A 25889-nucleotide genomic window follows, 5' to 3' on the forward strand; every position below is an offset into this window, starting at 1 on the left:
ACATAGGCATGAGGGGAATTGAGAATAATGTTAGCAGTGGTGGGGTAGTGCAAATCAGCCACATACAGACACATGGTATTTGCAAGAATGACAAACAGTCCTGGTCTCACACACACACACACACACACACACACACACACACACACACACACACCTTAAAACTCAAGACAAAAGAGCCTTTATTCCATTCTCTCAAACATTGAGGCTACAGTATAGTATCATTCACACCTACAATGCATCTGGATATATTCAGACTGTGTCTACATCCATCTGAGGTAGGTTACAGTTCAAACCTGACACCTGTGTTTAGATATAGCTTCCCAGCTCACATTTACAGAGTAAACAGCATGCCTGAGATCTTAATTAAAACAAAGTTAGAATTGCTGGGATCAGCTAGTTAATAACTGTTCCTTCATTTTGTCTATAATAGAGACATGAAACCAGACAAATCATTTAGTATGTGTTGAGAAAGTGAACTGGGTTGATAGTATAGTTATATATTTACAAAATGAAAGAAAGTATGCAACAGAGATGGTGGTGACATATTTTTATTTTTGTCTATTGATTTTCATGAACAAGAAAATCAGTCTCACAGCCAGCCTGACTGGATACTAAGCCAGTACTCTATGGCTGTAATATTGGTAGTTTAGCTGATTGATTTCTAAAAGTTAGCTAACATATATAGTGGGAATAAAGCTCTCTGGAAATCAAAAGTTCATTCAGGTAGTACACTTAATACATGTGTGATATTAGAGTTGCCTGTGCAGTATTCCACATTTATCATATAGAAAGCCAATTAATACAATATTATGAGCTATAGCTACTGATAGCTAACGGGTTGTACAACTGACATAATTGTGTAATGAAAGGGTTACAGGGAACCAATCTAAACACAGATGGTGTCATTATTCTATAGCCATTACACTGTGCAATCTACATTTATTACACAATGACAAATTGAAGCAAAAAAGTTGTCCATTTCCACTTTAAGCACTATAGCATGTGTCAGCTTAGAAGCAGGCCTGCATGAATCAAACTATCCATTTGAATTGAATGGCTATGGTTGCTTATTTTGCTGTCATCGGTACACCCATACAGACACTTTCTTTCCCTCTTTCTAACATAGACAGGGAAATAAGTGAGCTGGGACAAGAACAAGTACGAGACAAGGTGAGCAAAAGACAGAGGGAACTAGTAAGACAAAGGGAGAGTAATTGATGAGAAGGGCTGAGGTGAAGTATAGCAGCAGCAGGGGGGTCAGCCTTTTATCTTGAAGCAGAATATTTGAAGAGTGGTGACTGCACTGTGAGCTGAAAACTGCTTCAATATTTTATCATGGCAGCTAGGCCGGGCATCAAAAGTTAGGATTTTTTCTGCCCTTTTTCAGTCCTTGACAGCCCTAAATGCCACCAATGATGAGTGTGGGTAGGGTGTGATATATTGAAGCTATACATTGAGTCACAGTTTACTTTCTCTTTTTGTCTAAGCTTTCCCTCTTTTAACTTTTGCATTTCTTCCTTTCATCCACTACACTGTAATTTAGAAATGATCTCCACAAAACACACACGGGCAAAGTTATAAGACTGTTTCTAGCCTGCAGATCTTGATTCTAAGCAAATTCAAATGCAATTCTAACTTGCAAATCAAACAACTAACACATTTTAAACTGGTCCAGACAATTCCTTAAAGCGCTGTGACTTCAAAAAGGTAGACACGTGTAGGAGGAAAAGGCATTCCTGCAGTTTTAGCTCCTAAAATAACCGTGTTTTTTTTTCTTCTCTTTTTTGCTTTAGAGCAAGATATTTCTCTGTCTGCTGTGCACTGCTGCCATGTATTTACACAAAGCGGTGCTGAGCCCTCGGAGGGGGGGCACCTGCAGGCCCTTCACTTCCCCCACCTCCCTCTCACATCCCTTCCTTTCTTCATCTACTACATTCAAATTCAGGCTACTAAATTGTTTTGCTGACGTTGGCCTTTAATTAAAAGTATGTGGCTTACATCCAACTCAGATGTGGTGAATGCAGTTTTGTTTCATTATGTCTTTATTGTAAAATTGATCAATAGTGCACTGGCTGTTAATAGAAAGCCCTTAACACATGAAAAGCCAATACATTTGAGGATTCACAAAGAAGGATGACACAGACTTGGCAAATCAGGATTATAATGTGTTTTCCTTTCATTACAGAAGTGAGCAATGATTGGAGAAACTTTTATTTTCCTGTTGAATTTTAATGTGGATGAACTTTACTGATATCTGGATGTCCATCCAAATGAGACATTCCATTTTTGTTGCTTCTGTTATTAAACAGGCAGCATGTATAGTAGTAGTATTTATATCATTATGAATGGATTTAAAAATGAATAAATTCAATGGTTATTATATATTACACTGAATCAGCAGGCATGTCTATACTGGGGGCAATATGAATCATGAGATAAGACAAACAAATAATTTGTGAATATGTATGAAGTGAGGGGGCAATCTTGCCAGAATGCATGTGTGCATGCAACTGAGTATGTAACTAAAGGGCTTTAGGTTTTATGCACTATTCATAAGAGTGCAAGCTGCAGAGCAAAGAAGCTGTATTCAATCTAGACTTAAATGGTTTCATATGACCCTTTGGCCTTTTCACAGAAGCACATTATAGTGGTGCTGACGGCGGCTGGCTGTGCAAATCAGGGTTGAGGCACTGTGCACCTTGCCATGGAGATTTCTGTAATACACAGTCCAATGCAAAAGGCCTGCCTTGCCACGAGCTTCTAACATGTAGAATACTGGGTAACGGATCGAAAATGAAACCAAATGAGATTGATCAGAGCTGTTGTAGTTTCTGTCTTCATGCTTAAGATGAATAGTAATTCAGCAAGAAGATCAGAGGGAGAACAGAGAGAGCTGAGATATGGGCAAGATGTGTGGCAAGCAAGAGACAGATACAGAAAGAGAGAGGTAGAGAAAGAGACTATTGATCACACAAAGCTATGCTGCCTGTCGATACGGGCCTCTCTCCAGGGAGTGGAATGACACAAAATAGGGAGGCAATATTTATTAGGGCTGTGCGTACGTGTCTATGTGAGGAGTGCAAAGGAGTTGGACATCAGGGATCACACTGATGGGCTTTTAGATCGAAACACACTTAATGCCTGTATGCAGACTACTCATGCATGCCCCATCTGTGGCAAGTAGCAAAGATGGGCCAATATAGGAGTCTGTAAGCCATATATTGGAAAGTCAAGCTAACCATAAAACACAAAATCACTGAGGGAAAGCAGAGGGATATTTCTTATTGAGTAACAACAGTATATTATTATTTAACATAAAGAATATGTGGACAAATTAAATGAAATGCTCCCCAAATAACTGCTAGTGTTATTAAAAGCGGAGAAGTGAGAATGCCCATTATCATTTTCCAGTATGATGGTGAAGAGAAGATACATTCCTTGATCTAGTGTAATTATAGATTACATTTAACTATAGATTACATTTAACTAAATTGGCATTTAGGATATATACTACAATATATTGTCTATATATCGTGTGTAATCGACTGATAGACTGCAACTCAGGTCCTTTACTAATGAGGAGAAGTAACTAACACAAACAATACACTGGCTACACAGCTAATGTAACATTTATGCCAATGCCAAATTGAAGTGAATAAAAACAGAGCCATGGTGAGGGAGGAGGGAGACAAAGCAAGAGCTACTGGCAGAGAGTGGAGAGGTGACAATAGGAATTAGGACAGCTAAATTTAACTGTAGGAACCATGGGTGGTGGTGGTGTGTGTGGGTAGTGGGACGGCAGTGGGGGTGTAATAGAAGAGAGTGAGAGGGGAGAAGAAAAACAATTCAAACTCCTCTTTTTCTTCTTTCACAGCATTTCAATGAGATTTAAACGGCCCTCAGGCTAATCCCAGAACTGCATGTGATTTTTAAATTCATTTCCCCTCTAGGTAGGTGGACAGTTATTCTCCAGCCTGCATTCATGGAATAGGAAGGTGAAGGATAAGCTCACTGGGATGTCAGATCAGAGGGAGCCATCTCTTTGTTGCGAGGGGGCAGAGACACTTGCAACAACAGCTGCAGAAGTCATGGTGGATGAACCACTCATGTTGATGGCGTATTGTAATAATCTTTTACAGCTTTACAGCAAGAGATTATCATGGTAAATAATAATTGACAATTACCAACTTGCATGGGCAGTTCTGGATAGACTTCATTTATGAGGAAGATAGAAAAACATATATAGATATGTATGTCAGAGGACCCATGCCTACTATATTTCAAACAGGGATTAGGTGGGATCATGGTCCAGTCATACCCTCTCGTTTAGATGTCAAATATTAGAAAATATGCATGAAAAGTTACAATTCATCCACAGGGAAACATGAAGGTGTGTATATAATTGAACAACAGTTGTGAAGAAAGGTTAACCAAAATCACAAATGTGAACATCAGGGTAGCACTACAGACTCACCAAAGCAGGATTCATCATCTGGAAACCATGAATGTCAGTATCAAATTTTGTAACAATCCATCCAATAGTTCTTAATATGATTCAAAAACAAAAATGTCAACCTCATGGTAACCTCATGCTAGATGAAAAGTCAGGGTATCACCAAAGTCAGTAGGATTCGTCCTGTGGAGACCATGGATTTCTGTAGAAATGTTCATGGTAATAGATCCTTATAGATGTTGACTTATTACAGTCTGGCAGACTGACGCTACCATCCCTAAAGGCATGTTGCTAGCATGGCTAAAAAGTAACACGACTGTGATGAATTATCTAAAATCATTTTAATTGTGTATTTGTGCCTTACTAGTCCTAGAAAAAGAAAATAAAATAAAAACAACTTTAACTCTTGCATTGTGCAGGACTCACCGACATTTAAAGACACTAACAAGTTCTCTGGGTAATCCTGAGTAAATGGAAGGAATTAGGACAACAAAGCACCATATATATGGGCAATCATAATGAAAATAAATTATTCAACAGCATTGCTGCTGTAAGCACATTTTACTACCATTTGAAGGGTGGGGGTAAATGTGCTCTCCAGTCTTGTTTGTTAAGTCAGGGTTGACTAAGGCTTCTGGTTGCGTGATAGTCTATATGAGTGAGTGGGAAGGTTGTGGCCTTAATGTTGACACAGCATTTTGTTTCACAGTGTCGTTTTTCTGCACATTTCCCTCCCACTTTTGCTTTTAAAAGCTCTTACAGTAGGAATGTTTTGTCAGGCCTGCCTATGGTCCCCACAGATAAACGTCACCTGGCTGGGTGGCCAGAGTTACTCTATTTACAGAGAACAGTCTCGCCATGAATAATACAGGATTAGAGACGAGGGAGTGAGGAAGACATTCGGCCTTACTTCTAGTCGGTCAGGCAAGAAAACACAATTGGAAAACAAAAGATAGATAGATCTGTAGTCAGAGAGGATGCCACAGTATTAATAACATAGAACACACAACATAAAAACTAGTAATGAGAGTTAAGATGAACAATTTGTTTGATTTTAGACCTTTTTTTTTAAAAAAGAAACTGGGGTCTGTGCTACCCTCAGATGGTTAGGAAGGCTGTTCCACAAGCATGGTGCAGGAGAGCAAAAGGCTAGATCCCCCATGGTGTGGAGCTTAGTAATGGGAACCTGGAGGAGCAAGCTGCTGGCAGATATGCGGGTGGAGATTTGTAGTATGATCTCTTCCAGTAGGGAGGGAGCCACATGCCCATTAATGGATTTGTAGGAGGAATTTGTTGTCAATCCTGAAGGAGACAGGGAGCCAATGGAATGAAAAGAGAATTGGTGTTATATGACCATGTTTTCACACTCTCATCAGGATCCTGGCAGCGCTGTTCTGAATGTACTTGAGCTTCTGGATGCTCCTACCAAGGATCCCTGTGAAGAGCACATTATAACTGCCCTGTCTTGAGGAGATGAAGGCAAGTTTATATGCTTGTGGCAGGGTTAGAGAGGAGCAGAGTTTAGAGATGTTTTTGAAATGGCGTAAAGACATGTTGCATATGTATCATATTAGTCATTAAAAGTCAGCTTAGGGTCAAACCTAACAAGAAAGGAGGATTCCTGGTTGTCAAAGTTGAGATGGGGTATGGGGGATGACTGAATCCAGTGTGGAGTACCAGGAAGGGCAGCTTCAGTTTTGCTGCTGTTTAACTGGAAGAAGTGTGTACTAATCCAGGCCTCCATCTCTTTAAGACAGGTTCTGAGGCGTGACACAGCTGCAGGAGGGCATGGTGCCGTTTTGATATATAGCTGGGTATCATCAGCATAGCAATGTAAAGACATCCCATGTCTGCTGATGACACATTTCAAATGATTCATGGAGACTAGCTGGATGCTACAGTTCCATCTTCCACAGCATCCAAAACACAATTGAAATTCCTCTTGATTCTCTGATGAGTGTCAGATAACAAATTTGCTGAAATGTATGTATTATGAATTTAACGGAGCATTTTCAGCAACAGTCAGAATGGCTACATTCAAAGAGAAGTGGGCTGTCACTGGGGGTTATTAATGTGGTTTCTGCTCTGCTCAAGGACACTTTTACTTTGTTATGCTCATATGCCTAGCCTCAATCGATCCCTGGCTCTTAGATGTACTGTGGGGGATGTGTGTGAGAGAAAGCAAAAGATAAGAGTCTTATTTATGCTTAAGTTTAAAGATACATCATTAAAGAGTGGTTTCTGAGTCATTGTGATTAAATTGAAGCAAATTGAATATGTGATCTGTATAAAATAGCAGTATCTTTACTGTGATGGATAAGACTTATCTCAGTCATACAAATCAATTATTACTTACTCCTACCTCAAGTAGGTTCAATAATCACATCTGCACACAAACATTCCCTGTGGTGGAAAATGTAACCCTGCCAAACATTATCAACAATCAGAGTACATATAAGAAGATTCTCAATGTAAATGAAAATGAAAAACAAGCAAACAAAGAAGCAAACTGGATTAGTTCAAATAGCCACAATTATTTTCTCATAAACACTTAAGAACACGTGAAGCTGCTCAGCAATCCTAAAGTATTAGGATTGAAACATATTATATTCATTTTTTAACATGAAGATAACAATAAATAAATATAATATATTATCAGTCTGCCTGTGACCCATGTGATCATTCAAATATACCTTTTTCGAGAGTATATACTCATCTTATGGCCAGCAGTGTGCTGGTAGCAGCTATCAAGATACACCTACTGACTTTAGAGCTGGGAAGTCATGGCAACAACAAGAGAGGAGAAAAGCATGAGGAACGAGAGCAGAGCCACACATGTAGACAGCACACATAAAACACAATGAACATCAGCACTGCATTTGGCTTTTCTTCAGTGTCTGATGTGGCTTCATACAATCAGTTTTAGAGAAGATAGACAGTTAATCAAGATGAATAATAAGGTTCAGGTGGGAACTTGACAACTGAGTCGTAGGACAACCAGGCTACCAATATATATTCTGCCTCAAGGTGAAATGATGCATATTATAGCTTTGAAAACAAGTGTTTTGCAGTACTGCAGTTATATTAAATGTAAAAGTCATTCAGGGCAGTCATCTCTCATTTCAAAGCTTAATTCTGCTCAACCAACAACTCAGTAGAGAGGTTATTCCTGTTGAACAAACATATTCCAGCCTCATACTAAAGCCCTAATATCTAAAAAACAAACACATTTCAGAATGTTCTGATTGGATTAAAATGTGCTTCAAGTGCAGCAACTAAAACCCTCAATTAAGTTAAGGTGAATACATGTTTATTGCAGGTAGATGGGATACAAACCCAAATTCTGTCTAAAGCCATTTTTTTCCACTTGAAAAAGTTAATTTAGAACTGTGTGGTTTTTGTTGAAATATCAGTCTTCAAAACATGGTACCATCTCACACAAAATTATGATTGTGTGAAAAAGTAATGTTAAATGAATTATCTCCTACTACCTGTGTATTCTCATCTTATATGTGTGTTGAATAATTTTACTTTTTTTACTATCTAATGGATGTCCACCTTTCAATAACTGAAACTGCTTTTAAATATGGATAGTAGTACATGGATAATATAAATACAAATTAATTAATAATTAGACATACTGTGCTGCAGGTGGTGAATGATAAATTGAAGATTTGTACTTTTATAGTGTCCCTTATGGCAAAAAAGGAGGTCTATGAAGAATCAATGGGAAAATGAATGCATTGATCTTTGATATGATGCAGCAGTGGGGGGGTTAGGGTTATGGATGGGTAAATAATTGATTAAGATTTGTTATCTTATTAATAGTGTCTGACAGTAAGAAGCACTGCATATAAGCAACAACTTCAAAACATATAGCAGTATGCTGGAATAAAACAAAGAAAAAAAAACAACTGAAATGCAAACCTCTTGTGTTAGACAGTGATGGGAGTTGTTTTAAAAGCAAAAGAGAAGACTGACTTGATTATACATGCCAACTGAGAGTCACACTTTCCCTCAACAGCTAAGGGAGGGGGGCTTTGAATAGACTGCGCTCTCTCTCCCTCTCTCTACATCTTCTTATACTCTTTCTATCTGTTGTTCTCATCTGCACTCAGCCTATCCCCATGTGATCCATTGGAGTGCAGAAACCAAAGACATAGCACATCCCAGTATAATAACTGCATCCAACACACCCAAGGACACACAAACACACATATCTTCATTAAGTGAAGTGAGCTAAAGGTCTTAATCAAAAGCCAACAATATACACTAAAGGTTAGATTTCATAACGTAGTTCTATCACAGCAGTAAATAAGATACTTTTCTCCTTGTGAGACAAATTATCAATAAGAATCCCTGGCTGGACACACTGTTATAACCACACAATGATACAAAGGTCCACACAGGGCTTTAACAAAATTGTCTTGGGGATAAGCCAGAGTGGAAAAAAATCTATTAATATGTCACAGTTTCAATCTATGCAGTTAAAAGTATCACAATATATATTAATTCTTGAGGAAAGGGGAGTGAAGAATATTCCTGATTTATCGGCCTCTTTGGCTGCCATCATTTATCACATCACTAGCCACCTGATTCAGGCCGGCTTTAAAATGGCCACAGCGTTTCCGCTTGGGAAATTCCATTACTGCCCTAGGGACAGGGGTGAAGTTGTGAGGATAGTTTTAGTCCCACCTTGCACAGCATATAAGAGACAATGTTCAGGTCTGACTTTGTTTGCAGAGATTCAATAATCTGTGGCTTCTGGCTTCTATGAATAAAAGCAACTATTTTATAGAATATAGTCACATTCATACATGCCATTTATTTATTTATTTTTTAAAAAGAAAAATCACAGAAGTCACATTGAAATTTGACATTTTTTCAATAGACATTTGACATGGAGTGAATATTTGATCGCAAACTGGGGAATTGGTCATTTGTCACATACAATCTGCTGGCTGTTTACGACACTTTGCATCATGTGTTTCTGTATGCGCCAAGCACATGCTTTTATGTGATCCTCTGTGAAAGAGTGCTTTCAGTCAAACCTATCTGTCAATGGTTAACTACTGTTGCCTTTTTAAAAAGATAAAAGGGAAATAGACAGCTCTTGCTCAAGTACACCATTACAGCTCATAGACATACAATGCCTGTAGATTACATTTTTCAACAAGTAACTTATTCATTAGTTTTCTCCAATGTATCAGTATTTTAGTCATGTTAGGATTTTTGTGACGCCAAAAAACAAAGAAAAGAAGATTTACCCCCCCCCCCCCCCCAAATTATAATTACTGATTTCAAATGCTTTATCATCAGTATCCCAAACCATGTGGGATGAAGTGTATAATGAAGCATGTATAAAAAGTGTGTATGTGTGTGTGTATATTATCTAGTTAAGAATCACATATTCTTTTATGTGCATCTCTGATTTCATCTGACATTTGCTATGGGTCCCGAAGTTTAGCGTGTTATCACTACTGCTATCATTTGGAAATGCAATTATCATAAACACAAAAGACAAAAGAGAAAAGCAAGGCAGTCAGATGGCACGGTCTCAACTGAGCCCCCCAACCATCCACATATTTATTTATAGTGTAAGGCAAGATGATGCCGCTGTTGTTCTTCTGCGAATGAGGCTGGGATTTCCAGAATTTACCAATGGGGGATCAAGTGAAAGGCTAAAAGGCAATATGTGATATTTGATGTGAGAGACATTAAAGCTCACAACAGCACCAGTGTGAGATTCTACCAATTATGTCAAATATGGACCAAATGTGACTATGAGTAGGAGTTTTGCTGCACAGTAACATGGGACTCCATCAGCTTACAGGAGGCAGCAGTGGAAAAGAGAGTAATGACATGTACACAGGGAATAAAAGGTAGGAAGGTAGAGGACAGGATGGAGAAGGAAGACAAGGTGAGGAGGAGACTGTCAGCTCAACTAACCGACAGCTCAACCCCCCTAGGGATGAATACAAGAAAGGTATATGTTTGTATGTATGCACGTGGGCGTGCATGTGTGTACGTGTCAGTCCTGATCATCTACCACGTCAGCTTGGGTAAAGGTCTCTCTCTCCATGCTGATGCCCTAAGGAAATGTTGACTTTCCCTGCAGAGTTTCTTGTGTGTTTGCAGGCCTGTGCATGTGAGAATGTGTGTACATGTGTGTCTGGGGGAGGGCGATCAAGCACAAGAGAGACAATATAAAGGAATTTGACTGTCTGACACGGCAGTATTTCCACCCACCAAATCCAGTGTGTGGAAAGTATTATTCAACATTTAATATATTCTGGGAGTGCAGTCATCCCTAAAGCACCAGCTATTATTTCAGTTGGTCAATGGTGCCAATGATAAAAACTGCTTCTGCTTGTATTGCAGCTGTTATTCATGCTAGAGAAGACGACACCTTCTTCTAAAGAAGAGCCTCTTCTCTGTCGGAGAAAGACCATGAACATTATTCAAAGAATATATGCAAACTATTGTTTCCAATGTCAAAGTCAGACTATTTTACATTCAATTATCCATTCTGGTCTGTGGAGAAATGTAACATTATTAATTTTCCTTCATTACTCATGTGATCTTCTGGTGAGGACAGTCTCAGAAGAAAATAACACCTGATATAAAGAGAGGTATACAAATACATTATGTTCTCATAAACCTTAACATGGAATATGTTTATAAAATATGTGTGATTTACACATTTTAGTATAATCAGAGGATGGATGATAAATGGTTTGGGGAGAAAAGCAATGCTCTTAATAGGTTAACATAGCCATCCATTTGACCATGACTCAGAACCATTTCCAAGAATGACTGGAAATGGTTAACAGCTTTTTAGCATTTAACTATGACTGTCATCTGTATCATGCTAACACTGTGGCAGCATTCACATGCCTGACACACACACACACACACACACACACACACACACACACACACACACACACACACACACAGTAGTCAGATGTGCGGCCCTGCTATTTACAAAGTGTCAATACAAAAGAATTGACTAATAAGAAAAGTTTGAACTGAGTGCCTGTGAGAAATAATTGCTTTCTCCCATTTTCAACATTTTTTATATTTTGACTCTCTTTTCCAAATCCACGCAGACATGCACGAGAATCGCTCTCACCTCTCTTGTTCTTGTTCCAGTACAGTGAAAGGCTTCTGATAATGTTTGCAAGTGGCTGGAGTGGTCTCGAAGCAATTACAAAGCCCCATTAAGTGTCCTTTAATGCACATTGTGGTTTAAAAGCTCATCCAATCTTTAATTAAAACCAAGAAAGCAGTGGAGACTCTACACTGGTTCAACTCAAAACAAAATGTATCAAGAGCAAACAGAAGTTCCTTCTGGTATTTTTAACCTTTAAGTCCTAAAGTGAGATGCAGATGTCTGGTTTACCTGCCAAAGCTACCAGACTCCAGAGTAGTAGAAACTACAGATAAGAGTTCAATAGCTGTAATCAAAGTTAAACAGATAATGTAACTAGTATCACTGATAGATAGGATGGGAACTGCACATGTACTGTAGGTTCTGAAAAATAACACATTGATTAAACATTTCAATTAGTATATTCCAGTGAAATACTACAGTAAAAGCACTATCCCTAAATAAGGCACATCTTGAGGAAAGCTATTACTTTCACCTACCACCCTCAGCACCACAGGCCACAGAATGTGACCATCCACCCTCAACCAATCCCCTTCAACCTCTTGACATGGTGACTTCTAAAGTCCAATGGGCTTAACGCTGCCCTCTTTTGGGGGAGCCAAAATTGCCTTTGCATGCACAAACACTATTTTATTCTGCACTCTCGCTCTCTTCTTTTCCACTACTTTCCATACGTCCTTTCATTTCTCTACCCGAGCTTTCACTCGCAGTGTCTGCAAATAGGAAGATAGCTGCCACCTCCCCGGTTTCTCTCCATCTCATTTCTGGAGCAGCCCACAACTGAGGAGTAGAGTGTGTGGTGCTTGTGTGCTTGTGTGCATGTGTGCATGTGTGCGTGTGTGTATATTTATGGGCATGAAAAAAAGCAAGCCAAGTAATTATTCAGGATTCACACTGTGTTTCTGGCCTAATGAGGTGGCGGTTAATTGCTAGGTCCGGACAGCAGCTCTTTGGGGCCGGCTGGCAAACAGCGCAGAGAGAAGATGGGAGCCACAGAAGAGGTGGGAGGAGTGAATAACAACAATCAACAAAAATTAGAATTGAGAGTTAGAAAGAATATGTGCCAAAAAAGCAAGTCAGACACCTTATATGCGCGACCATGCTTGTTTTTCTCCCAGACGGCGTCTTGGATCAAAACAGTTGATTTCCCTTATTGAATTGGGGGGGCTGAAGGGGACTTTCTTTTTTTCTCTCTTTCTGAGAGGTTTGCAGTTCTACTTACTCATTCCTCCTGAGTTTGGGCTGAGTGTTTTGAGCTGGTGATGAGAATTTGAGAGGGCTAAAGCCTCCCCCTAAGTCTGTCCTGATCCACGCTGTGTTGAGCACTGAGTCCATGTTGAAGCCAGTATGACCTTCATCACAACAAGTGGCCTGACAATCAATGTTAAGTCTAAACCAAGTGCATTAGAAACACGGTGAGGCTGCATTCAGGCTATTTTGCACTAGGGACGAGTGGCCATCTTTGATTTTCCTTTCTCTGCTTTTTTTTTTTTTTTGCATTTCAAGCCAGGTGCCAAGCAAATGATCACCTGTTGAGTCACTGGAGAGGATGAGAGTGAATGCATTTCAGTGATCAAGTTTCATTAAAGTTTGTTGAGGAGAAATTGTGTGAGGGGCTAGGCGTGACCAATGCCAGTTGAAACCTATCAAGCATTAACAGTAGGCTAGCAAAAGCAAGGAGTACAACACTTAGTGAGCTGCACTTACTCCCTGAGAATAGTTGAAATCAATTCACTTAGCGTTATGGTCCTCATGTGGCATAAATAAAGGACTCCAATTATTGAGAGCTACACTGCATGCACACTCAAAAATACATGTCAATCTTTCTACTGAAAAGGTAATCATCACAGATGCACCTTAATACACATATTAGAACTTTATGAGACCAATTTTGTCCCTTTTTGATCCAATAAACATGTTCAAGATAAAGGTTAACAATAGTTTCAAAATTTCCACAACTTTAGGCCTGAACTACCAGGCACTGTAGCATTCTTTCATCATGTGTAGTCGGCCAACTGTTTCTATGTTTCTAATATCTCTCATATTGAGTCAAATAAAAACTAATGTTTTGTATAGAGGTACATACACCAATTATATTTCTGAGGGTATACAGGACAAAGGGGAAAAAACTTGAAATAAATTATATGTAATTCTGCTCTACTTGTTTTGTTTTTTTCCATTTCTGAGAGCCTTGGAATGGTGACAGAGAAAGACGAAGAGAGAGATCAGGGATTGGGAGGGGAGGGGAGGCAGATTGAAATCAGCAGTGCTGCAAAGACACTGGCACTCTGCACTCAATTAGTATGACAGACAGCACAATGCACAGGCAGCTGGATTCATTGTACACATGTACATGTTGTTGTAACGCCCGCTGAATACATACAGTTAAACAAAGAATTGCACAGGCACAGCCTACTCCTCCCAGCGTCTCTCTCTCCATCCCTCTCCCTCTTGTTTTCTCTTGGTTGCTCTCTCACTCACATAAACAGAGAATGGGAAAGTGAGAGAGAAACAAAGCCCTCGTACCGCACGCACTTACACAGCATCTCTGTCTGAGTTGGTTCCAGATGAATAAGGCAGAATACCAAGTGGCCCACTTATACGCTACGCAGAGACAAATAGACCAGTCAATCACTGCAGGCTGCTGCTGAATAACAAATGCTCTCTGGTGTGTGTGCGGGTGTGTGTAGAAGAGGGCTACAAGACAGCCTTTTTTCTATTTGTTGTTCCATAAATGCATCTGTGTGCATGCACACACTGCTACAGTATGTGCAACAACCTCCAGCTTCAGCAGCATGTGATGTGTTTTTCAGTGTAATAGCAAATACACCAGATGTCTCAACTGTTAATGAGAACTGAAGAGGTGGCTGTGTTGGAAGACAGATACATTTGATACAAACTACTGCTGGTGAGTCCTTGTGTTAACATTTGGCTGTTAGGTTTGATGATGTGCAGACAAGAGGGAAATAATGTGTGCCTGGCCTGTTACACAGAAGGTCTGTGTGAGAGTGTGTTGTATGTATTCACTGTATTTCCCACAGAGTGGCGGCAGAGTGAGAAATAAAGAGTGTGATCATGTGGCAGGCTGGTTCTTTGTGATCATTCTACTGGCCCAGATCCTGTCGCTCCTTTTGATAACATGTTTATAAAACTACAAAGAGATGCAACCTATTCACCTGTTTATCCAGGTCTCATTCTCATTGTGCAGGCAGAGACACGAGAAAGACACACGCTACTGCACATGATTTCTATGGCTACCAAACCACTAAAAAAACTACTACTGAACATTTTAGAAAGGAATTTAAACCTTTCAAAGCCATCCATTCAAATACATTGTAGATTAAAGGGGAAAGGTATGTTACAGAGGAGAGGAAGGACTAGAGAGGAGTCATGTTGATAGGGCTATAAAGTTGCAAAAAATAAAAAATAAAAACACAATGATGTGAGATCTTCAGACCTATAGAAATCAGTTTTATACACAAATTCAAAAAGCTGCCAGATGTAATAAGTCCTACCTTGGTTTTCAGAGCAGAAAATTCCATGAAAAAATCCTTGAGGTTGGTATGCTCACAGAGTTCATTATTGGCTTCAAGCAGTTCATATGACGAGGACACGCAGAGAAAAGAAAGAGAAGACTATGACGAGAATGAAGCAAAAGTTCCGACTGGGACAGGCTCTCAAGGCCAAGAGATGAAATATGTTTTGCTGTGTTCCAAGCCGGCAGAAATGAAGACAAGAGACCAAAGTCTGAAGAAGTGCAGCTGCTGTGAGGAAAGGAAGGATCCGCTGCAATAGAAACCAGCTACCGTATAGCAATGCATGCACAGTTTGAAAGAGGCTGGCATACTACTGGTAAAATAAGTATGTAGACTATGACACAGTAATTGTATAGCATTTAGTCAAACATAATTTTAAACTCTTTAACACTTCTGCCATTTTTTTGTAAATATAAAAAACCAAAAACCCCATCTTTGGTGACTATACAACCTTTACAGCACACAGTTGCACAGTAGTGGTGCTGGTTCATCAGTTAAATATACACTGCAGATGGAGTATGACAACCTCTCATTAGAAGACGTGCAAGACGACAAAATGTAGGAGAAGTGGACTTGAGCCAGCAGCCAATGACCTATAGTAACCCCACATGTAGTGTTACAAAATGTGCCCATAAAGCTGTTATATGGCTTCAGTGTTAAAGTGAGAATAAGATTGTATTAGTCAGATTTTAAACTCCACCGTAGTAGAGAGGCTTACATTTGTTCTACATACAATACTTCTGCTGTTGCCTATTATTATACATTGCCATATTTGAACAGGCTGCTGGTGATGTCTTTTCTTCCACTCCACACACTCACATAAAAACTCCTGAGCACATCCACACATGCCTCCTAGGTCTTTCCACAGAACACATGTTGGCAGGCTCCCTGGTGCCACACACCTGTCATCTTTGAAAACCATCGCAGTAAAGCCACTAACGCTCCCCACAGGCAACAACTCAAATGCAGGAATCAGCACCCCTCTTCTCTCCTCTCCTCATCATTTGCTTCCCTCTCTTGAGGAGCGATGGGCTCTCTCTGCTTATCTTGGCACGGCTGTCATGCCGACAGAGCAGTTATTATCACCTTCTACCTTCTACTTGCTTGAATCTTCAGAGAGCCAAAAGAGCACCTTGCTAATCAGCCCCTGACTGTCATGCCTAGTCATTTTGTGTCTAGCTAACATCACAGACGACATAACAAGGGCAACAACACACAACAATCAGAGATAAACTCTATCACAAATGAAACATAGGGTGGTTTTGAAAAAAAAAAGGAAAACGAGAGGAGAAGGTGATACAGCTTAACTTGGCATCCACCACTTAATAAGCAAACAAAGACTTATGCAAACAAGTCTATTAGCCTGTCACCCTGCCTCTGCCCCTGTTTAAATCAAGCCTGTCAGGAGTGCTGAATGCTAATTGTACATAAGCTCTACCAAGCTGGTAGAGGTGGAGGTCTGCAACAAACAACATGATTAAACCCTGCTAGTATCAGTCTCATACCAATCTTTCATTACTATATTTTCAATCATATATGTAAATCAGGCTACTGGGTAACCCCAATAGTCCCCAATGCAAGTTTCACCTGTTGAATTTCACATCAATTGAACAGCACAAAAATCTCAACTTATATTAATATAATGGAAACTATTGAGATGTTCAAACCACAACTAAAGATTTCTTGTATTTTTCTCTTTATATGCTTTGTGGTACATTTAAGTAACCGTTCCCTGACAAGAATTCAAGATATTGTTTTTTCAAATGATGCACTTAACATCTTTCACACCTAAGCAATATCTATGCAAATGTACACTGTAACACTGTAACTGGGCCATCAGTAAAAACATTAACCACAATCATATTACAGTAAATACATACTGCCATCTGTGGAAAACAACACTTAAAACTAATAAAATAAAGAACATGCTTACGACAAACCTATTTGGCCCTCTCTCCATGCCTTCCCTGTGTTCCCCCTTGCAGCCAGCCAGCCAGCCAGCGGGTGACCACGTGGTAGGGACACAGGACTTAAATCACCGTTTTTCCTCACAGCATGTGTTAAGCAGTGCCTCAGGAGCAGGGGAGCCAATCTCATGCTGAACTCTGAGTTGTACAATCCAAGGTGTTACTATGAGTAACATGTGAGTAATAGAACATTTGAAGAGGAGTGAGCACTACGTGAAGCGCAATCTGTGTCGCCACGCTTAAGTGTCAACAATGTTTTGATTTTAAGATTTAGATTCGCAGCAGCGATATGTTAACAAGTTTTACTGTTAATGGACATAAACATTTGCAATTCAAGCAATTAGGCAAAAGAGCCCGGGAGTAAAAAATATGTTCCTATGGCTCTAATGTGATGCTGTTGAAAGCTGCAGAAGGTGGTGTATTTGTGTACATAAAAATGCAAAAACATCTTATCAGCTTCAATGACAGATTAAGGCTATAGCAAAGTAGAGCGTCCCATTTCCAATAATTAAGAGCCTGAAGATACACACAAATGGTCTACTTGAGAGCTGTAAATTACTGCTTCAATGAGAAAAACGCCAGACTCAGCAATTGCTAATGTATTCCTGTAAACCTTGAAGATGGGCATTTAAACAACAGACCTGCAAAGTTGCCTGTGGAGGTTGAACTTAGCGCCCTACCACAAGCTGTCCACCTGCACCACTCACGCAGCCATATGCATTCAACCTTTTGCAAACAAAGCAAGGCAGTCACTAAAATTGAAAACCTTTCACTTACGGTCATTGCAAAATGAGCCTCCATAGGACGTCATGGTGCAGTCGCAGGTGAAGCCCTCCCACTGCTGGAGACACACCCCCTGATGGTAGCAAGACTCCTCCGTACAGGTGGTACTGGGTCCTGAGAGAATAACCAGATACAAAGTTATGTTTGCAGTTCAAAGATATATTCAATTAATGTGAAAGACTTTATACAATGAAAAAAAAAAAGTATAAAAAATCTACTAATGAAGAGCATGTTGTAGCATTTTCAGTTGACCCAGATATAAAACCCTTAGGCAGCTCACATATCTTGGAAATGACAGCTGAGGATACTTTTTAAAGCTCTGTTGAGCAATATGTTTTTGATATTTACATTAAAGCAATGTTTGAGGGTTGCTAGTAGTGGTTCTGTCAATCCCACAGAGTCAACACCCTTAACTGCCTTCAACTCACTCACTGTGTAGGTAAAGAGAGGCTAGTGAAAAGGGTTGGGCATTAGGGACATAGATCATTTACTTTGGAGCCGGTGAACCAAACTATGACTGAAAAAAGTGAATTTAGTCAAGCATTGAGAAAGGGGGCTTGAATGAGATGCTCATATCTCTTTATACCTCAACTGTCAGCCATATGAACCACAATCTGTCACAATAGATCAAGGCTCTGTTAGTGTGAATTGTTTCCTATGTTTACCTCATTGTAAACATGTCATTTGTCTAAATTAACTATTCAAATGAACTATTTAGAATGCAGTGTTTACTTCTAGGAGCCCTAAAATAAACCATCAATCTGATCTTTTTGATAATTATGTGAGTACAGTAGCTGCTCACCCAGCATATGAAAGTGATTTGATTAATGTTGCTTAGAAATGTATTCAGATTAAATTTGACATTAATTCAAGGTTGAGACCTGCTGTAATCGCCTGAGTAGGGATACATTTGAATTGGAAATTAGTAGGGTGGAGGAAGCAGCTTGAGCTTTACATCTCCAGTGTTTTTGTGTACATTTATTTCTTAATATTTTTTCCTTATTTTGGGGGTGGGGGGGGGTGGGGGGGGTGCTGTCTCCTGTTGTTCCCTCTCACTATCATGGATGGATGAAGGCATTTAAATTGTCAATTAGAAACTACACCATAGTAATTTCTCTCTGGAATTTCAACCATCCAGTCAGGTGATGAGACGGTCTGCTTTGAAAGCTAATATCCACTTCACATTATATACAGTATACTATTGACAGTCATTGGCACATGAACTGATGTGATGTGATTGCATTTGTTGACTATGTAAGATAAGGGGCTAATACAACTGAAGGAAATGAAAGAAGACAAGGCCATCATTAGTTTTTTCCCAACAAAACCTGATTTCAAATAATTGTTCTCAAAATTAGAGGCCAAAGGATGAATGATAGATATAGCATTAGGATGCAGATCAAGTCTTAGGCAAGAGAATTGTTCTAAAAATAAGTACGTGTGGTGGCTGTCATGTTGTTGTTGGTGGGGATTCTCATTAAAATCTCAATTAAACACAAACATTTCCAAAGAACCGTGGTTCAGTGCCAGACTAATTTGTTTCCGCATAGATAAACAGACATCTCACTGTGCCATTTACAAATGGCCCAATTAAAAAAAAACCCTCTCCCCCTCCCCACCCCACAGAAAATAAATAATATTAAAAAAATAAAAAATAATCCACCAATCTATGAGAGCTTTTCTGCTCCAAAATGTCCACTTAAATTCAATGTCATTTCCTTTCTATCAGCTTGTTCTTGTAGCAGTTCCTACCAGGCTAATTGCCCTATTAATTACTCACTAATAAAACGTTCCCTGGAGGTTTTAATTAAGCATATTGTCATAATTAATAACCAAGTCATGCCATCGCTTTCTTACTCTTACCTTCAAATATTGATCGGTCACACACTACCTTTGCATGGCTGCCTGAGAACCTGTTATTTGGGCGCCTTAGGTTTGTTGGAGCACAAAACTCCATCTGCTGCCTTTGCTCCAAATGTTCATGAAAATCCTTAACAATATAGGGAACCACTAAGCCTCAAATTACTTGAAAAACCTAAAGTGAAACCACATTTCCACTCCCTCACTGCTGTCACCTGCGTCTGCAACTAACAGCTGGGATACAACTGAAACATCTGCTCATATATTAGCAGTGTAGAGAAGGCTGCAGTGCTCAATTGGAGATTGCTTAGAGTTTTTGGTTTGGAATACAAAAAAAACTAAAAACAATGAAATGGAGGCAAAATAGTATAACCAGGGCTTCTCAATTTTTGGAAATACTAACAGAAACTCCTAACAAGTTTTTGTTTTTATTAATCTTAATCTACATTTTAATTCTCGAACTGCTACAAATCTTCATACTTCTATGATGGGATAACTAATGCTACATTATTTAATCCAAACTGATTGATACATTATGTTTTTAATATACATTTGGGGCTTCCTTTCCTTTGTTTCTCCTCTCTTGAGGTACAGTGAGTCAGCAGCTATGTACCTAAGGTACTTGTACTCTCTTAAGCCTCACACTCCTTCCCTTTTGCCTGTCTTGTTCTTTGTTGTTGTGATCCGCTGAGTCAGTAGAGAGCTTCAAGAACAAGCTCAATGTTCTGGCCTTTGTCTGGCCTTTGGTCTGGAGAGACCGGACCAGCAGCCACCTCTGACCACTCTGTACCCCCACTCCTCAGCTAACAATGACCTCAGAAACAAAGCGGTCAGGACTTTGGCAGTGATCCATACGAGGGACAACACTGCATTTTGGATAAGCCAACTTCATTACTCTTGCTATTGCTTTGGAAACCCTGGAGTTGAGAGATTGGCTTTGTTTTTTCTTGCTAAGCTGTTACTGTTTCAGCATATCAACCAACATAAGAAAACTATCAAATGTAAAATGTTTTATTTCACCAATATAATATCAATAGTGTTTGTCTTCTCTAGCGTATGGTAAGGAATACCATTCTAAATTTGATTAAAATAGAATTTGATCAGTAGTCAAAATTGTTTTGATGTATTCCTGTAATATCAGCAAGGGAATACAAAGATTTGCAACAGCCCCAGGTATAGGTATACTTCTATTTGTCAAAAATGTCCACCCTTCCAAAACTGGTCAATTACTAGTTCTCAGCTCCCTGGCACATCCAATCATTAACTAATATTAGCATCCATTTCAGGTGCCTGCGGGAGTCAATATGATAGCTTAATGCAGTTTTAAACTGTGTTTGAAGCGGAGTAATTGTGGTGTATAACTGTAGGCAGGTAATAAGGCTGGCTGGCAGAGGTAGCAGTGTTAGGAATCAGGGGAGGAAAAAAAAAAGTTGGATCAGTGCCGCATCGAGTCGGCCAGTGCAGCCCTTAGGGAAATCAAGTCTGTGCTCTCCAACGCTCAGTATGCCATTGAGACGTGGTGGGGAGGTGTGTGTATGTATATAGGTGTTTGTGTGCGTGTGTGTATAGGGGTGAAGAAGGGGGGGTAAAGGGTAGGGTGTGTGGAAGGGGAGAAAGCTATAGCTTAAATCCACTGTTATGCTCAGGATTAACTGCCCCGCAGCAGAGCCATGCAGCCTGAGACACAGTGGCGACCTGCACACAGCAGAGGTAAAAACATAACAAATGCAAGATTGATGAAGCAAAAGCCAATGAGGGTGGAGTGTTGCTGAGATTAGCTACACTGACAATAACATTAGAGGAGAGAGATACCTCCCTCATGCAGGTTTTATGGGGCAATAGAGAGGATATACAGAGGACAAGGGCTCAGACTGTAAAGACTGCCCAGAGCTGGGAGAATATGTGTGGTTACTGGTGTATATCAGAGAATAACAGCCACAGAAAAATGCACCCAGTTACTATTTTGGTGTCTCTTTACTGAGGTCTCTCCTCAAGTGGCAGAGTTGTGTGTAATAAAGCCAATGAGGGAACCAGGTCCAATTTATGGTTGTTAATAAAATAAATAAATAAATAAAACCAAAAAAAAAAACAGAGAAAAGGCGGAGTGGCAAAACAGATGCAAGGTGGTGTGTAAAAATGTATTTACGTACTGTGTGATCTAAGATAACTTGAAAAGAATGTTTTTACCTTTCTAGGTAATAATTATCACAAGATAATTTCAGCATCTAAATCATTCAGCAATGAATGATTGATTTTTTTGTCCATCTCCAAGTGCAAAATAGAGTAGAATAAAACACACAGTGGGTGTTAAGCAAAGACTTGTTGCTTTTGATATGCAGACCTTCACAGTTGTTTGACTCACCATCGCAGCCTCGTTCCACCTGGCCCACCCTGTGGAGGGCATCTGCGATCAGGTCAGGGAGTCTCCCATTCAGGTCCACAGAGGCCAGACAGCCCTGGTACCCGTCCCGGGATGCAATCAGCTTGGGCAGATTGCTGTACATGGTCTTTGTCACGCCACCGATGTACAGCTCTCCTGTATAACACACACAGAAAAACTACTCATGAGAAATTGAAACATATTTAATTATTTACAATTATCTGTAAGATATATTCACTTACACAACATACTTAAGTGAAATTAATATACATTTTTATACTTAACACATTGTGTATTTAATAGAAATATATAGATATTAATTAAACATGCATATCAGTGTTAGAGAGGAAGATAAAACAACCTAATAGTAAGATAAGGATGTCACAAGTTCAACACTGAAACAAACAGACATTAAAATGTCAGTGTAAGAAAGTTATTTTTTAATATATTCTGCCTACCTCTGCTGCAATCCCTGGTATAATTAATCATTTTGTTGATGTTGTTGCTGCTGTTTCAACCATCATATAAATATTCAAAATATGTCAAATGATCTACTGTAAATGGACAATTGTTGACATCTACAAACAACTACAGCTGTATTTGCAGTATCATCTTAGAAATGGGTTATGAATGGATGGATACATCTCTACATCTCTCTTTGGCCCTGCCTGACCACGACCAAACACGTGTCTAAATTCAGTCAGAGCTGATCTTCATAACATAATTCTTGTCCATTGAAATTGCAGCCACAACACACTGTCCATGCTTTTTTCCCCCTCACTGTACTGTATAAGGCTGTGTGAATAGCAACCTAATTGTATTAATGCAATGTTTGCAGTCTTTCGTGACCTCACAAGAGCTTCGTTAGCATTCAGAGAGTTCTACGAAGAGAGTAAAGAACTGAGTACATGATGTTGTTGAATGAATGGATTGCTTTACTTGATCCACTGAACCATTGTGACATGCAAAACTGAGATTTTTAATTAAAAAACAAAACCAAAAAAGGATCAATTAGATTAGTGGAGAATGATGCTGCTTGCAGTTTAGATTGGTCATACAAATAAGTTTCAATGATGTCAGACAGCAAGCAAATATCCATGTTTCTTTGTATGAACATGAACTTTATTGTACACTGTTTAGAAGACAAGAGTCTAGATCAGCAAGGGAGCAAAAACAATTGCATCTATTGTACATCACATACAGCACATTGGGACTGTCTGTGCTTGTTTTGTTCTAACTTTGTGAGTCATCTGTTAAATGTAAAATGACTCCTTAGTGTTCCTGTTGTTTAAGGCCAAATGAGTCATTTTGTGATGCGTTTGTACATTTTGTATATTTGAATCACACACTGTGCTTCTACAATGTAGTGGGTTGCTGACACATTGTTAAGGTGTGTTATTCTGGATGCAGGTAATTCACAGCTAACACTACAGTCACCAGAGAAAAAGGATTGACATGTTAAACCCAGACGGTGTGAATGTTGGAAGTAAAGTATCCCTAAGAGACGTTCCCTGACAAATGCCTGTCAATTTGCCGCCAAGAACACATTCTGGTAGGTACATAATTCAAAGAAGTATCTTACAGTTGACATGTATAGATATTACAGCTTCAAGCTAAAGCACTGGAAATGATACTTGATAGTTAGTGAGCGTGTCCATATACAGGCTCTTTCTGAGAGAAGAACAGTACATACCCAGCAGCACTTTCCCATGAAGGGGGCAGAATTTGTGAATCAGCAAGAAGCAAGAAGATAAAGCTGGATTTTGGGATATCTCAGCGCTCAAGTACAATTAAGGTCTCTTTAAATTACAACATAAAAGAAAATATCTGTCCACTTTTAAGCCCAATTATTTTCCCTCTTTTCCTCTCTCGGCCCCTCTGTTCTGTAGCGTTGTGCAGAAAATGCCGAGTAAAATTATGAAAAACACAAAGAGGCCTTTGATGTAAGTGCATATGAATAAACACAGTTTGAAATGCTTCAGGCATTTCTCGTCATCAAAACTCCTACTTTACGCTTTATATTTAAGTGGGCATAAAATGAACATCCAGAAAAACCTTTCACACAAGTTACTACTGTAGATCATTTTATAAAGATAGGGTCTTCAGAAATCTAGCCCACTCAGAAAAAAAAGCGCATTTTACTAGCTGAAAAACCAAAACTTTCTACTTTAGCACTCTGAGAAGCAATGAGCCAAGAGGTCAATTATATGTGGACTTTGTGTAATGGAATGAGTCAATGATGTTTGCCAACTTCTCTCTAGAATTAATGAGTGCTTGACACTTCATATTTCCCAGCTGGGGCTCCCGGGCGTTATAATCAATAAAATGAATTCATTAGCTGTCCAACTGAGTGATGTCCTGAAATCGTGGCTGTAAGAACCATTTAGCAAATATGAAATTATTGGTATGGAGTTCATCTCAAAAGAGCAAACAGCGCATTTCCTGCAGAAGTCAACAGTATGTTTGAGATTCCACTGGCTGACTGCATAACCGTAATAGACAAGAGAAGAAGGAGGGCAGTGCCAGATGTACTATAAAAATTAGTCATGCAAGTTTTGTTTTCTTTCAATGGAGTAAAGACTGCAGAAGATGAATAAATATGCAGCCCACATACACACTCCCACTCAAAGAACTGGGCTCTCATTGTGTTTAGTTTAGAGTTGGATACTTTAATTTGAATTACAGATTTCTTTGGGTAAAGTTTGACTTCCTTTTTTTTTTCTTTTTTGGGACATGAACAGTTTGTTCCACAGCATACATTACAGCATATCCACCTTGTTTTTAAATGCGACATGGCTGCAGTGTTGCACTGTTTACTGCAAAAAGCACAGCTCCTCACATCTAAAAGCTGCAAACAGCCAAGTTAGCATGTGAGACATTCACAATGTCATACTAAGCACTGATCTGAAATGAAGTAATGCTACATGCATAATTCATCCAGAGTGACCCAACAGCAACTTTTTATAAACTATTCTAACTATTTATACTGTGGAACACTTTATTTAACAACATGTAAATGAGCATGAAGCTACATTTACAATTTTTATATTTGTTCACAGAAACTATTCCCCATTTAAGATTTTTCACACTTATATAAGCAACACCTTAAAACATTCATGTGAAATGTTGTCTATTAGTTGCTATAGGCTCTGGGTTACCACATGTGCATTATACAACCAAGCAGAGTGTATTTATACCTTGTGTCTTGTCATCTTATGTACTCCTTAATCAGTGATGCGGGTAAGACTGATATCTGAATGTGCCACAAAACGTGTTATTGCGACTTACACAACTTGATTAGCTTTTTTTGGCTTAGTGTTTGGGACTGTTCTGAAGTGGGTAAGTTAGAATGATGAGTAACCAATTTCCTCCCAGCCAGAAACTGTGTCCTGGTCTGGCTCTGCTGTCCCAGTAGTGATGAATGCTTGTGCAATTCAAGAGCTCAGAGCAATTCACAAGATGGGGCCAATTACAGCCTCCCAGACACCACCAGAGACCACCACCTCCACATCTCTACGGTTACCATAATGACCTCTCAGGGGCCAGTGGGAGAAGTTGGGATGCTAGGATACGGGGCCCTGGAGAGCCTCTGACAACACAATCTGGAAGAGCACACTGACTTAACATTTACAGTGGACAATCAGAGTTTTCAGTCTATTATTATTTTTTTTTTCCAAGTCAAATATGGATCTCTGTAGTGATGGCTTTATTTGTCTTCCACAGTGATTCAACATTT

At 39.3% G+C, this 25889-nt stretch overlaps 1 protein-coding gene across 15 annotated transcripts in view; it reads right to left on the reverse strand.

The window, feature by feature from the left end:
• Positions 1-25889, reverse strand: part of nrxn2b (neurexin 2b) — a 592634-nt gene that overhangs the window by 272110 nt on the left and 294635 nt on the right. For 12 of the 15 annotated variants that reach the window (XM_053343297.1, XM_053343296.1, XM_053343295.1 and 9 more), the window contains 2 exons: positions 22136-22309; positions 17908-18027 (listed from right to left, as the gene is read on the reverse strand). In XM_053343297.1, the coding sequence (XP_053199272.1) occupies positions 17908-18027; positions 22136-22309 (294 nt within the window). Of the gene's footprint in view, positions 1-17907; positions 18061-18320; positions 18345-22120; positions 22310-25889 lie in introns of all 15 variants that reach the window. The other 3 variants (XM_053343283.1, XM_053343289.1, XM_053343294.1) reach the window with 3 other exon arrangements.

This window comes from Scomber japonicus, chromosome 22, assembly GCF_027409825.1.
Source record: "Scomber japonicus isolate fScoJap1 chromosome 22, fScoJap1.pri, whole genome shotgun sequence".
Lineage (NCBI taxonomy): Eukaryota > Metazoa > Chordata > Actinopteri > Scombriformes > Scombridae > Scomber > Scomber japonicus.